The 16,212-nt window shown below is 35.8% G+C and overlaps 1 protein-coding gene across 2 annotated transcripts; it reads left to right on the plus strand.

Annotated features, from left to right (window-relative positions):
- The first annotated feature begins 3,117 nt into the window (after window positions 1-3,117).
- Window positions 3,118-14,465, plus strand: LOC121416265 (betaine--homocysteine S-methyltransferase 1-like). Of its 2 annotated transcripts, none has more exons than XM_041609782.1 (8): window positions 3,118-3,265; window positions 7,332-7,473; window positions 7,761-7,879; window positions 9,617-9,820; window positions 10,585-10,732; window positions 11,438-11,620; window positions 13,008-13,233; window positions 14,192-14,465. In XM_041609782.1, exons 1-8 carry the CDS (start codon window positions 3,239-3,241, stop codon window positions 14,367-14,369), a joined length of 1,227 nt encoding a protein of 408 aa, XP_041465716.1. In that variant the 5' UTR covers window positions 3,118-3,238; the 3' UTR covers window positions 14,370-14,465. The 2 variants fall into 2 exon arrangements, with proteins under 2 accessions (XP_041465716.1, XP_041465714.1); XM_041609780.1 differs by having other exon boundaries at window positions 3,120-3,265; window positions 13,008-13,236; window positions 14,195-14,465.
- The last annotated feature ends 1,747 nt before the right edge of the window (window positions 14,466-16,212 follow it).

The raw sequence follows: 16,212 nt of genomic DNA on the forward strand, positions 1-16,212 counted from the left end.
TAATGAGAACTCGCGAATCGAGAACAAAATAGTATGTGTGTTGACTTTAAAACGGTACAAGCTCTGTGTTATAGTAGATCTCACACAGTAGGCAATGCGAGCGCGAAGCGCGAGCGAAATTTTTTTTTCTCATTTTCATTATTCCCTGCAATTTGTCTATTTTTCAATTTGTAAGGTATATGACTCATTTCTTTCTCTGCAGATATATCCTTAAGTTCCTTTGCTATGCAACCAATATCGTTCGTAGTCTGTTGCAAGCCCAACTTTGGAGCAACAGTTTGATATGCAAATTTACCTTAGATTGTATTTTAACGTGAGCCATTTGGAATGGATGGGCTGATGTAGTGTAGCGCTTTACTTGTAAAACTTGTGCAATCAAAATAGTGCATGTGAACTCCCATTTATACAGATAGGACACGACTTGTGTCTTCCTTTTGGTCTTTATTCACATAAAGTGAAGATGCCATTGAATTATTTCAGATTTAATTAGGTATTAGAGAGCTAATTTAAGAGACAATGCTGTTAATGTAATCTATATTGTAATCCTAAATTTATACTTTATATTTTACATGTATACAATAATTATCACCCCATCTTTCTCCCTGTTTAAACTTATGAAAAATCAGAAATACGGTATTGCTATTGTTTTTATCGATGATTGTGGAATTGAATATGGAGTAGTGTGTGTGCAGCGCTTTGTAACCGAAAGGAAAAGGCGCTATATATCAAATGACTTTTGGATTGGATTGGATTGTCTCGAATTCGGAAACGTGTCCCGTGACTTTGGCTTGATAAGCGAGATGCCATGTGAGGCCCTTTTCTTTGTGATAGAAACACTAGAAAGTGTTAATTGATCACAAACACATGCAATAAAGGGACCTTATCACTACTTCTTTGTAGATCAAGATTGAGACACTGGGTGGCAATTTTATTGTGGGCAAAACATAGTTATATGCACAACCCAGTGATTCACTCAGTTTCTTTTGTGTGTTTTTTTCAAGTGAAGTTCAAGTTTATTTCAATTCTACAAAACATTATACATGTCATCAATAAAGTAACAATAAATTAACAATTAAATGCAGAAGTGAGGTGATCTATTAAAAAGCACGGCTAGTCGGATCACCTGCATGCGAAACGTAATTTACAGTGCAAAGTTGAATTGAATTGAATTTATTTTCATACTTCACGATAACAAAATAATAACATAATACAAGAAATACATTTGGTTACATGGAAAATACAAAGATAATGGCAGTATAAATTAAGTGAAATATGAAGGAACCTGCATGAAGTTCAGAATGCAAGCATCCATATACATATACAACCTGTAAGCGAACAGGATATAGGCGAGAAGAAAATGTAGAGGGCAAAATTTTAAAGAATAGAATTAAAGGGATGGTCCAGGCTAAAAATACATGCATAGAGTAGAATTCACTGCATGAGCAAAATGTTAAAAATTTCATCAAAATCGGATAACAAAATATGATGAAGTTATTGAAGTTTAAAGTTTATCAATATTTTGTGAAAACAGTCGTCATGAATATTCATTTTATAGGTGGGCTGATTATGTCACATCTCAACTTTCCGTTTTCTGATATGTTATTACATAAAATCATATTTTTTTCATTATTTCATATACTTGTGTGAATAATATGACTCCCTAATATAATGAAATAAGTTGCAGCAATAAATATCTAATGCACTAAATCAGTTGTCAATCCCATTATTTCCGTAGTTCTTTTATAGGAAAAAATTTACTAAACCTAATTTCATAAAATACAAAAGAACAAGTGGGGATGTGAAATCATCAGCCCAACTAATTAATATTCATGACGACTGCATATTTTCACAAAATATTGCTAAACTTTAAAATTCAATAACTTTGTTATTTGTTATCCGATTTTGATGATTTTTTTGGCATTTTGCTCAGTATTATTAAACTATAAATACTTTCAGCCCGGACCATTCCTTTTAAGAAAAACGGCAGAGCTAGAGGTATCGAAAATCAAAGGAGAGGAGAGCCTGTAGAGAAGAAAGGATGAAGAGTGAGGAAGAAGATGAAATAACTATTAACTTAATTCGAAAAAAACACACACACCTTCGCAATCAATAAAGGTAATAACCCGGGGGTGAGAAATTAAATACATATACTATTAGCAAAACAGAGAGACACACAAAACACACCAACACACGTACAATTCAATTTACAAGTTTTAGAAAAGTTCAATTTAAAGTACATATCCTGCTAAGAATTAAGGTGGACTTGTACTCTGATAATTTACCGGTATAGATGCAATATCAGAATAAATGACATTCCAAATACGGGGGCCCGTGACGAATATAATTCAAAATGATTTTTGCTTCAAAATAGCCGTTTCTGAGAGGATCGGGTAACCAAGCACGAAAATATGAGTTAAACTCAATTCATAGGAAGTAAATTATTAGATTTGCGGAACATAATGTTTGGAAGTTTATTGAGTGGAAGAGACGGGGTTTGGGGCTTGGCTTGATAGTGGATTAAGAATGAGCAACTTTTCTTAATGTTTTTTTTCTGTAGAACATTTATTGGTTTTAGCTTATGATGAGAAGTATTTGCCCAAATCAAATTGAAATAATTGAGATAATATAAGTGAATTATACAACATAGTTAATTAATTGTTTCTCGTGCAGTTAGTCAATTCAATCAATTCAAAACAGCACGCAATAATATACGACATCTTGTCTGCAAAATTTAGGGACAATAATAGTGTCTATGAATCTAGACTAAATTGTGAGGTTCCCGTGGATAACTCAGATTCGCGCGGTTCAATGATGGGAGTAGGAAGGGAGGGGCGAATTCGTCCAATCAGGACGTTGTATTTATAATTACGTTTGGGGGGTTCCTAGATCCTGCGGTCTATTTCACAGGAGCGTTTAGGCCTCCTGATAGCACGTTGAGTTGTAAAGAATCCGCCGTCAAACTATGGAGCTAAACAGTCTCGAGAAACCACCCCTTCAGTTCAAAGTTGATGGGGGCGGTCCAAGACAAACGACAGATCTCAAATAGAAGAGACAAGTGCAAAAATGTCGCCCAATTTATGCACACGGCACGCTCAAATTAACTACATAAAATCAGGTATTTCTTCTGTGATCTGTCTCTTTGTGTATGTTGAGTTGATGTGGAAAGGATCGTTCATCTCACTGAATCACGCAAGGAATCATTTCGTTTGGTATCGTTTGCGGTCTTAATAGAATCAAGATGTCAGAAGCCAAGAAATCAAAGACAGTAAGTTAATTCATTTCTCCAATATTATAGATGACAATTTTAAAATTTGTAATTGTATTAATCACAATATGCTTGCCCCAGATGCTTTCCCTGGCTGGGCCTTGCCTGGGTATGGACAGGATCATAAATTCATCACAACATCAATCATTGACATTGTCAGTCACACATGACGACAGTGACACAGACTGACGACAGAGTCAGACTTGTCTTAACTGTCTTAACTGCCTACTGTCTAGTAGTAGTACTAGGGTCTACCTGACCTTTACACTAAATTAGTAGCCCAGTGGCAGTGTTTCCACTTTGAAGGAAATTACCGTAGGCCCTACCCGAATTCCGGGAAATCCAGGTAATTACTGGGAAATGAAAAAAAAAATTCCGGGAAATCCAAAAATTATGACATACAAATACTAAAATCTTAAAATAATCAAGCAATAAAAACTTATTTTCTTGACTGTTTTAAACTTTTCCCATTTTCTTACATGGCTTGCCATGGCACTGTCAGCTATTAGTATTAGACTCTAACGTTATGTATTAGCAACGTAGTGCATGACACACACACACAGGCACACACCCACTCATGTTTAGGCATACCCAGTAGTCAGTACGTACAGGGCATACCAGGGGAATTGTAGCTCAAAACTTTTAAAACGAAAATTTGAAGATTCCAGGAAATGCAAAGTAATTTCAGGAAATTTTGGATTCAATTCCAGGAAATGATTTTTTGAGCTGTGAAAACACTAGTAGCCACTCATTCAATGAACAAGGTTATGAATAACCTTGTTCTCGGTTACCGTACATCTGTGTCTGGCAAAATAAAATTGACAATGTTTGGATTATTTTCTCTTTTTCTTTTGGACAAATGCATTATTTTTTTATGCTGTCAGTTTCCATTACAGTGATTTATTATATAACTTGACTCTTAAGTAAATTTTATTCTTACTATTTTTTTCTATATTAAAAATAAAAATTTTCTTGCCATATTCCTTTCCAGGGGGTGTTTCACAAAGATTTAAGCATGACTTAAGACGCACTTAAATGCCGACGCGTACATGATATGCAACGCACGATCATATTGATAGATACGCATTAGTGCGCGTCCTCATGACACGATCTGACCAATGCGGTCAAGCCTTTCACACCGTACGCAACTCGGTATTTAAGTGCGACTCTAAGTCATACTTAAATCTTTGTGAAACACCCCCCAGTATTAGTTATTACTATATTAGAGGGCGTACACAAAAATGTGCCCAAATTTCAAGTTTTTGAGCGCTATGCTCAATAAAAAAATTATTCTGAGCTACTAATGAAAATTGAATTGCAACTGTATGGTAATTGATAATTTTGGTCACAAAAGTGATATTCTAATGAGTTTTTACATCACAATAGGCTACAGTGACTTAATACATCCCTTGCTTCTATCACTTGTTCACTGCTACCATCCTGCCTGTTTAGAATCCACACTTTGGTATGCGAATGCTGTATTGAACACACACTTAAAAATTGAACAAATAAGAAAGTTAAAGGCCAAGCATTTTGATTTTGAGAACTTGAGATCACTAATCATGTGACATTCTTTTATTGGCGATGTGATCAACATTTCATTTTCCTTTAACCCTGTGTGTGTGTGGATGTGTGTCAAAGTAGTCTGCAAACAAAGACGTGTTTGCTTTAGAACACAATAGTTTAAAGCAAATGGCTCTGCAACACAAGCAAGTGTTATGCAGTGCTAGCAAATAATGTATAGAATGCATGTGATTACAAGATTAATTTCTGATTTAAGGAGAAAACCTAATGAGCATAAGTAGTGTTTAAGTGAACAAACTTTGGTGCATGATTCCTGGACTCTAGCCTTTGAAATTCGATTCACTATTTTCTGTATATAATATTTAGGCTACATGAAGTGTGTGTTTGAGCAAACACAATAATACCTTCAGTCAGGGACCCCCATCCCCCCAAGATTTCTTGAGTAGTGGAGGACTGGGGGAAACAAAGGGAAAAATGGTATCAAATGGAGGGGTCTTGGTCTTGGAAATCTGATAATTCCTCTATTAGATGATGTCACATTTAGGTCACCATCATTGCCCCCCCAAAAAAAAAAATAAATAAATAAAATAAAATAAAAAAATCCCTGGAACTGCCCATGCATGCAGTATAATGTCGTCTGAAGTCCATTTTAGAAAGCTGTAAATGAGATGGATGGGGCTTACCTGGTATTACATTATAATATCTATTCTACATGTACCTTAATGCATGGTAGGTCCATGCTTAATGTAAGGAAAAATAAGCCTTTAGAATTTACCATGTGAGTAAAAAAAAAAAAAGCTTGACACCTCACAAATCCCCAAGGAAAAAATATGCCATGAACACATCCATGTATATGCCTGGAACTGTATCTTCTCCCAAATGATTTGATACTATATAAAGGTGGTTTGTCTTCATGCTTGGATAATCAGTACCAGGAGGTATTCTTTGCAGTGATGTTAATTTTGGTTTGCTCCAAAGTAAGGCATCAAAGTAAGGCATGACTGCAATGAAAGAATCCATATGCCAAATTGCCAATGATGTCCTAATCCTACATGAATTGGTAAACATATATATATATATATATGTGTGTACATGTATATATATAGCAACAAACACGTGAAGTATTTCTGGAAACCAGTTCATAGATAGATAATAAGAAGGCTTGGGAAGCAATCTTCTATTGTTTCCTAAACTGGTTACAGGGAACCCAGCTGAAGATCTATGAGAATGGGGTCTAGGAACCTATCGTGTGATTCAATATCCTTTTCCTCTTCCTTGAAAACATTTGTTTCCAACTCTTATCTAAATTGACATGGACAGGAAACTTCTTGTTTTTTTTCATTCAGATGTCTGTCTGAACCATTATTTCTCTCCTAAAACAAGATTGAAATGCAATTTTTTTATATTCTCCCCAATCAAATTGACCTTTGTATCGATCTTGTTTCCTTTATGTTGTACCGTGAAAAGTACGGTATGTTGCACTTACACTTTTTTTTTTGCCAATTGGGGGTTAGTGTTTTGTTAGTACAATTTTGGGATTTGATCAGGAAATCCAAATTATAGGCCCAGTGACTGCTTGCCTACCTATGGAATGTAATTTGGTTGATGACATGGAATGTAATTTGGTTGATGAAATGTAGAAACTTTGTTTTCAATAGTAATAATTCATGATATTAGTACAATTAATTGGTTAGCTGACAGAGAAGTCACTGCTACGTAGACTTACCAATCGTGTATTTTACTGTTGCAATGCGGGTGATGTGCTTGTGCCCATGTTACTTTGTAGAAAAAATAAAATAAACTTAAGAGGGTAGGGGCTATTTTATCTCTGCTGTGTTGATTCATCAATATTTCTTGGTGAATTAGATCCAAATGTTGACATGAAAATGAATTAAAATGATATATTTATTGAGAATAACACGTTAATCTTATTCCTGTACAATCAGGAATTATTTCATAAGACTTCTTGACTAATATCGTCTTTGAAATGTAAAGATAAGAAATCTCTGTAAAGACGCGCAAGCGTATAGTGCAAGTGTACTTGAAGTAAAAAAATTGATGCAATCTAGCTTTGCCACACCTCCTGGCGGATTGGATTTTCATTGGTTTAATTTATGAGAGAGAGCTCTATAAAGGCACGTTTCTCATTCGATACTGATTCAAAAATACATGTAGGTGAGTCTTACAGAGATAAAATGAAGATAAAATTGTTCTCAGAATACCAATTCAGAGAGATTTTAAGGGTATTTTAATATCTCACTAATTTATTTGTTGAAATGCCATCACAACTTTGAAAGTCTATAGTCTAGCTTGTGAAACTTTGACATAAAGGGTAATCAAGTATTTCTGATCGCTTGCACAAGTCTAGGTTACATGGTGAAGGTCAAAAGTCATTAGAGTCAATGAACTTAGTATTTTGTTATCATATGAATGACCAGTGTTTTTTGTGTGAATAGTAATTCTGCTATATTAAATTGCATAATGCAGGCAAGACTAACAGGTGTTCCACTTTTCTTTTTTTTTTTTTGGTCATTGTTCATAGGCCAAGAAGGGCTTTATGGAGCGTCTAGATGCCGGTGAGATAGTGATCGGTGATGGAGGTTACGTATTTGCTCTCGAGAAACGTGGTTACGTCAAGGCTGGACCATGGACTCCAGAAGCAACCGTAGAACACCCAGAGGCTGGTAAGTTTGGTTTCTTTTTAAGGGATTAAAGTTGGTTTGGGTCGAAGGTCATTTGAAGGGCAACTCCACCTTGACAAAGGATGTGAAAGCCAATGTAGTTTGCTGAGAAATTGAATTTGAAATACTCTTGTTCCGATGCTCCCCAGGGAGTGTCGACTGTAGATAGTGCATACATTGTGTGCAGGCAAGCCTAGATCCAATAAATCACAATATGAAAACAGAATATTATGATGATGAATTGGAGATTTAAATGAGATTGAATTTTTGTGTTTCTTTAATTCTTCCAGTTCGACAGCTTTCCAAGGAATTCCTCCGTGCCGGAGCAGACATCATCCAAGCTTTCACATTTTATGCCAGTGATGATAAACTAGAAAACCGGGCAAACAAGTCACTTGAGAAACATACTGTAAGCAATCTAATTTAGTTAAAGCTGAACCAATGTATGAGAAATTTTTAAAAATCTTGCTTAAAGGTCACAATATCATCGTAAATCTATATCTTGTATAATGTTATGTAGTATGTATTTAACTTCCTGTTCTCCTTTCAGTCATTCACCTTCACTTGTTTACAAACTCCCCCAATGTCATCTAAGAATCCCAAACCCCCAATACCATTTAACCCCTAAACCTTGACCATGAAAAGACCAACCCTCAGTGACGTTAGCTAGCTTCATGAAAGAAGTATGACTCCCACTTCCAGCTCCCAGTCACTTGCACAGAGCATCACCACACCCCTTATACCAGAGAAAGTTTGATAGACAGTTACCTGTAGACCAATCAGATCAAGTTTAGAGATTCCTCCCACCTTAAATTGTTACACCCCCAAAACTCATGATATAAATAAGACTTCTCGATTATTAGAGAGATAGATACAGTAGAATACTAGACCCAAAACTCATCCAGATATACTGACTGACTTAGACGCCCATCAAATATTATCTGAACTTTAGAATTTCAATCTCAGACTTCAAAACTATTATATTCATCATCTTATACACGACATACACGAAAATAATTTCATGAAAAAGTGAAATTTGTTTGTTGTTTGGTTTGCATGGTGGTATGAACAATCACAGAAGTTTTTTTACGGTACACCATGTGTGAAGTCCTGAAAGGATAATATAAGAAAAGTGGATAGAAATGAGGTGCATTGGAAAGGCGAGAAAGTGAAGGTTTGAAAGTAGAGTATTCTTTCCAAAAGAGTGTAGCCCTGTCTCCTGGTCTTCATGAATGTCATAAGTACTTCAACACAGCTAGCAAACAATCAATTCTGAAGATGGACCGTCAACCTGCCTGAAACATCAAGTCTGCTCTCCTGCTCCTGCTACTTCTCTATTCGCCTACTCAAGCCAGCCTTCTCTCACCTACTCAAGCCTGCCTACTATCTGCAGCTTTCCACTCCGTCTGGTTTACAGTCCTTTTAAGGATTACTCATTTTGGAAAGAATACTCTACTTTAAAACCTCCACTTTCTTGCCTTCCAAATTCACCACCACTTCTATCCACTTTTCTTATCTCAGTCCCTTCAGGGCTGTACCATCAACCTCTTTCCTTTCACAATGAAGTTAATTTTCCGAAATTAAAGATTGCCAACACAGATATGTGACATTGTATCATTATTATTGCTTTGTTCAAGACCCCTATCCTGGCCGGAATACCGTGCTCATTTTGCTTATCAGCAATTCACATTTTCTACTAGACCAATTTCACACAATTGCAAACACTTGGTGGTCAGTTTGTTGGGATCAGTTTTAAACTCATTTTGAGATCATTACCATAACTGGCAGTTATGTTTAAACATGTCTTCTTATCCAATATTGCAACAAATTTAATCAAAACTATAACTCTGAGCTACACTGGTGCATTGGATGTCTGATGTTCTAAAGCCATAAAATTCCTGTAAAACCTAGAAGGGATTGTGTGAAATGTTAGTAATTAATATTTTGTTCCTCACATAAGGAAATTTTTAAAATGCAGAAGCTTTAATCATGATTAAATGACATTTTTATTTTTTGTGAACAAACTTATTTATTTTGAAGTGGAACTCATTGATGGACAGTTCTCCCTCTTGCTTGTGGATTGTAATACATGAGCCCTATTAGTGATTGCAAATATACTAATCATTTTTTTTTTCTTGGGCAAAAGGGTGCTATGATTAACCAGAGAGCATGTGATATCGCAAAAGAAGTAGCTGAAATTGGCAATGGTAATGGACCTGGTCTGTTTGCCGGTGGTGTCTGCCAAACACCTGGATACCTCTCAGGTGCTAACAAGGAATCCGTCCAAGCTATCTTTAGGAAGCAGGTTAAAGTTTTTGAGGAGAACAAAGTGGACTTCCTTCTCGCCGAGGTGAGCATTAATAGCATCTCCTTGGAATCGTTACATTTTTCTGGATCTTTAAATATTCTTCTGGGCCCCGTTGTACAAAGAGTTATGATTGATTCAATCAATCGTAACTCTATGGAAATCTATCAGTGTCATAATTTTTTCTAAAGGAAATTTGCAAAATGTCCTTTGTAATCAAAGGTGAACATTCCAAATTGTCAAGAAATCAATGAATTTATGGATATGGATTCCTATCTAGAATTTTTTCCTTTTGAACAAACATGCATTTCATATGTTGATTTTGCTGGCTTTCCATACTTACGATTGATTGGATCAATTGCAACTCTTTGTACAACGGGGCCCTGATCTTTGTTTTCACCAATTTACATTCACTGGGTATGCATGTAGTTGGGTAGTTTTGTATAGAGTACCAAAGTGCGACATAATTTTCACTTTTTGCATTTCAGCGTGTTTAGCTCATCCGGCCCAAAGGGCCAGATAAGCTTATGCGGCCGTCCGTCCATAATTTCAAAATGCTTCTTTGTCATTTCAAGTCCGATTTAAATTGTATTTGCTTTATACGATAGCACTAAGTGGAACATTCAAAACTTCTGCACATAACTTTGAAACTCATTAAATGTGCTGATTTATGCGCATTTTTCAAAATTAACGAGAGAAAAAAACACTTTTTTAACATGTTAAGTTGTGATGTGTATTCCACAATAATGCTTCCCGCCATTTGTTTATTGTATCTCTGCCTAACCACAAGAATGATATTTGTTTTTCAGTACTTTGAGCATGTTGAAGAGGCTGTTTGGGCAGTTGAAGAACTGAAGAAGACTGGTATTCCTGTAGCATGTTCATTGTGTATTGGACCAGAGGGTGATATGCATGGTGTATCTGCTGGCGACTGTGCCGTTAAGATGGCAGAAGCTGGTAAATATTTAGAATGATACAAACTGCATATGAACATCTGTTAAATTCTTTATAACAATAGCTGGGGCCCGTTTCATAAAGCTGTTCGTAAGTTAAGAGCGACTTTAATGACAACTGGTGATCCTTTCTTGTGGTAAATCATGTTCACCATTATCATGTTGGTGATAATTTAGCGTGTAAGAAAGGATCACCAGTCCTTAAAGTCGCTCTTAAATTACGAACAGCTTTATGAAACACCCTCCTGCAGCCTGTTGCATGAAAATTTTTACCTGAGAAAACTCCGATAAAAACTGAAAACTAAGGTTAGTCTGATTTCTGCCATTGACTTTAACACAGGGCAAAAACTCAGGTAAAAAATACCTGAGTTTTCTCAGGTAAAAAGTTTTATGCAACAGGCCCCTGGTGTTATATAGAACTTTTTGCCAGCGGCTGCAAAGCACTATTACTACTTCAGCTTTAGCTCGAGATACAACTACACCATCTTTTTGTCATGATTCTGGGCTCAGCAAATGTTTAATAATCATCCTCTAAACAAAATTGATGGCAATATCTGACCGAATGGAGACTGGGCGTATATATTTGTAATCTGGCGTCTATGGAAAATGTATTCAATATTACAAAATAATTGTCTCTAAACGCTTTAAATCTGTAAATACCATGAAACTATTTCATCCCTTACCATTGAATCATTATTTCCCTATCTAGGTGCTGATGTTATCGGTATAAACTGTCACTTCGACCCTTGGATATGTCTGAAAGGCGTCGCTCTGATGAAGGAAGGTCTTGAGAAAGCAGGACTCAAGAGACATCTCATGATCCAACCTCTTGCGTTTGCCACAGCCTGGTGTGGCAAGCAAGGATTTATTGATCTCCCAGAGTTTCCTTTTGGTGAGTGTTATATCGAGATGATAGCAAGAAAGAAAATATTCTTGAAAACGGATTTGAGCATGCAAACCATGTTCCCATGGTATAGCATGTAAATATTCCATGCAGGTGGTGTTCACAGAAATAATCTGAAATCATGATGAAAACCATATCAATGCAGGGCATTCACACTGTCGTGTGCACGGTAGAGGATTAATTGATTTGATTTGTTATCCCTGTATTTAGTAGGAAAGTTACCATCTTGAATCACAATGTACCTGAAACATTTACCTTCACAGACGGGAGATACTATGTTTTCGCATCGATGTCTTGCATCAACACCTTATTCTAAACTGGCAAATAGAGAACGACATTTGCTCCAACAACAATTACCCCAGGCTTTATTTTGTCTAAGATATAGGGTTAGGGTTGTTTGGTTTAGGGTTAGTTATAGGATAAGGTATAGTGTTAAATCCAGGGTTGAAGTTGGTCGTTCCAATAATGTGTGGGATTTGCAGCATCTAGCAGTTGTAGCCGAAACAAATGCCACTGAATCAAAAAGGGGACAGAAGCGTGCAGTCTTCAATCTTGTTTACATTCCCAAACAAACTGGTGAAAGAAGAGGAACAATGGCTGTTGATATGTTATAGAGTGGCCTCTTCAAACTCATGGATAGGAGGATTGATTAATTTTCTGAAGTCTGGGAGTTCAATATAGTTGTACATGTATAACACTGATAGGGCAGGTAGTGATATGAGTGATTTTTTTTTTTTTACTCTAGAACAGGAATTATTGAAGTGATTGAAGGTATTAACAAATAGGAAGTGATACGTCATTAACTCTAGAATTCTCACATATCCACTTGTGTGAATTCTGGAATAAAGTAGTTTAGTATACAAATAATGAATGTTTATGAGTGCTATGGACAGAATACTTCATACTTTATTTTTCACCGAATGAAGTATTCTGTCCATTGCACAAATGAAAAGAACATTATTTGGTTTACATTGACGCCTATACATTCTTTTCATATGAAAATTATGAATTTTTGATGCAAAATATGCTCAAGCAGTGCAGGTTGGTCTGTTGATTTTCACGTACACGCAACACACACTTCAAACGTGTGGTTTTTCTTGTGCCTGCAATCTCGGTTGGCACATGCAATGGACAAAATAGTATGGATCCAAATTGCAAGGTTGATCTCATTATAAAATGAGCTGAATAACTGATATCAAACAACCAATCAAATGCACGGTTGATGATGTTATTGTAAAATGAGCTAACTGAATGATATGAAACAAGCAATCAAATGACAAGGATCTATCTTGGTGTCATATGAATAAAAATAGTGATTGTATTTGTCTGACTAGGTGAATGTCTATTGAATACAAATATGGTTGTCTTCCCTCAGGTTTGGAGCCCCGTATCCTGACACGTTGGGAGTGCCATCGTTATGCCCGTGAAGCCTACGACCTGGGTATCCGTTACATCGGTGGTTGCTGTGGATTTGAGCCTTACCACATCCGAGCTGTCTGTGAAGAGTTGAACAAGGAGAGAGGTTTCTACCCTGAGGGAACTGAAAAGCATGCCCTCTGGGGTGATGGTCTTCGTCAACACACAAAGCCGTGGGTTAGGGCCCGGTAAGTTACCTTGTTTTTCTTGGTCATCTGGGTCCTGTCTTGAGCTATGATTAACCCGATCAATCTCAACTCTGGAAATCCATCAATGTCATATTTTCAAAGGAAATTTGCCAATGTCCTTTGTAAACAAATGATCATGAGAACAATGAATGTATGAATATACATCATAGTTAGAAAATATTTTGAACAAACATGCGTGAGAGATGATGTTGCTGGCCGTCCATAGTTGGGAGTGAAATTGGTAAAGGAGTACTAAGGTCAGTTTTGTAACTAGAGCATTGCTCCATTCGAATTCCATCCTCATCTTAAAATATACCCTTTGAGAGAACTATAAATGAATTAGCCTGTAATGCTATGTATATGTACAGTTGAGGCCAAATGTTTACATACACACATGGAATTCAGTGACATTCGTTATGTATATCTTCAAGAATATAATTACTACCATGATGGATTTGGTGTCAAATGAAAGAACATATTAAGCTCTTTCACATGATTGGGATGCGGAAGGGATTCAAGTATATTTCAGGTGGAATTTCGTTTTGAAGAAAAAAGGTCATATTTGTGCCAGATGTATTCTATTATATTTTCAAACATCGTTTCATAGAATTATATAAATGTTGAATCTATGATTTATATTACATTTTCTATTAAGATATGTCATCATTGAAAAAAAAAGTGTAATCTGAAATGTTTGTGTTAAGTATCCAGCACAAATGTGAGATGGTTTTGTCGAGGTTTTATTTTGAATTTGTCTGAAATATGTAGTCTACGACTCGGGCGATATAAATCTAGTTTGGGCGATATATATCGGTATCGCCCCGAGGCCAGTCAATATTGCTTTATTGTTTTCAATCTGTCTTTCATTCCTACATTTCAGTTGTTATCTATATTTCTTTTCCTCTAGGAGTATTTCAATTCACCCTTTTTCTTGTCATGAATCTTTTTCTGATTTTAGGGCTCGGCGTGATTATTGGGAGAACCTAAAACCCTCTAGCGGTCGACCAGATTGTGCTTCAATGTCTAAACCGGATGCTTGGGGTGTAACCCGAGGTGATGAAAACCTTGTTCAACATGTCGAAGAGACCGACGACACAGAACTGAAGAAGCTTTACCAACAAGCAGCGAAATAACTGTTTCAGAACAGTATCAATGACATCTCAGTGAATAGTTCAAAACATGTACAAATGTTATATACATTTTCAACCTCAGAATTACGTGCCTTCGGATCTTTTTGTCAGACTACAGTATAAATTGGTTTTGTGAAGTCTGCCTCCACCAGTACATTATTTTTTTACTTGATACTGCCATGAATGTAAGAGAAAGTAAAATTGTACCCAAGGATACTTGACTTCATCTTTTGTTGGTTATGAAAATAATGTTGCTTGTACAGTTATGGAACCTCTCAAAAGAAAGTTGGAAACATACAGGGTTCCCGGCCAATCAGGGAAAAATCAGGGAATTTGATTTTTAAAACATGCCTCAAATGAGGGAAAAATCGGAGAATTTTGATCGGCCCAAAAAGTCGAAAGCATGGTAGTAAGTCAGACGCCGTTATATTTTGTTGCATATCAAAACAACATCCATTGAATGACAATCCATTTTTTTTTTGGTGTTTTTTTTAGTGTAGCCTCTTTGACTGCAGTACAAGTACTGGTAGCTGTAGCACATGACCTAAGGCCTCTAACTTTAAACAGGATTATGTACACTAAAAGGCCAAAAGGAAGTAGTGCCCCTTGCCTTTTTATACTGAAAATACATGAGATTCACTGCAACAATTTAGAAAACATGCAAAACTTGGAATGGGTCTAAATAGTTATTAGGGAAAAATCAGGGAATTTTGGGCCGATTGCACGAAAGGGTCTTTGCAAGAATTGTCTTTCGTGTCGCCCATTTATTATGATGCACCATTTGAAACGCATTTTAAATAAATTACCTGCAAACTTATTTTATTCATCCATTAAAGTAAACAAAATCTTTGTTTATAAAATGATGTGATATATCATGGAATTGTATACTAAGTGAATTAAATGCTAGCTAACAAATTTTATTTGTTTATCATACATTTCTGAAATATCCTTTTTATAGCGCATCATTAGAGATGGTCGACACAAAGACGGTCGTTGGGAAGACCCTTTCGTGCGATCGGCGCCTGTTTTCTTGAAAAGCTGGGAACCCTGTCATAATTTCTTTTTATTGTTCCTAGAAAAACAATGTGTATAGTTTTCCATTATTCTCTGTATAGTTTGTGACTGTAATATAAAAGCCTGAGAATTTTTTTTCTTCAAAATATGAGCTTTTATTTGTACCACATAGAAAAGACATACTTTGCAACTCAGACTTATGTTTTCAGAATTTCTTATTTCATTATTGTATATTTAAGTATCACTACATGTGCTAGACCACATGCGTGGAAGAACTATCCATCCTCTATAAAACATCCCATCCATTTGGACATACAGTACACCAAAGAAAAATTATATATTTTTTATATTTTTTTGTTCAGTTCATCATTTCACTTTACATTCTCGCTCTAATTGTAATTTAGGAAGTCATCCTCCAAATGAAATTATGCATAAATTTGCTATTTAGTATTAATAGTTTGAAAACAACTTCGATTACTCTCTTGTGTTTGTGACTTGTAGTAATCAATGTAAATTACTCACCTTTGTTGTATAAATTGTATGTGACACAGATACTGAAGGAAATATGACAATTTGTTAAAATTAATGTTTCCTTGGTGCACTATTAATGCTGCTTATATGAAATCAGACTATGTATGCTACACAAAACCAACTCTAGGGTGAGGAATTATTCAGCTTTGCTTGGCAAACGATTTATTAGAAAAGAATAAAAATTATTAGAAAGAAGCTCTGTGATTGTTCATTGAAATTCAATGTTTTGTTTATGTAGTAGGGGGTTAATTGTGAATATTTTTTGTATCGGGCATTCAAGTTGATTTGCAGGTGAATTATA

This window comes from Lytechinus variegatus, chromosome 5 (genome assembly GCF_018143015.1).
Source record: "Lytechinus variegatus isolate NC3 chromosome 5, Lvar_3.0, whole genome shotgun sequence".
NCBI classification, from domain to species: Eukaryota; Metazoa; Echinodermata; class Echinoidea; order Temnopleuroida; family Toxopneustidae; genus Lytechinus; species Lytechinus variegatus.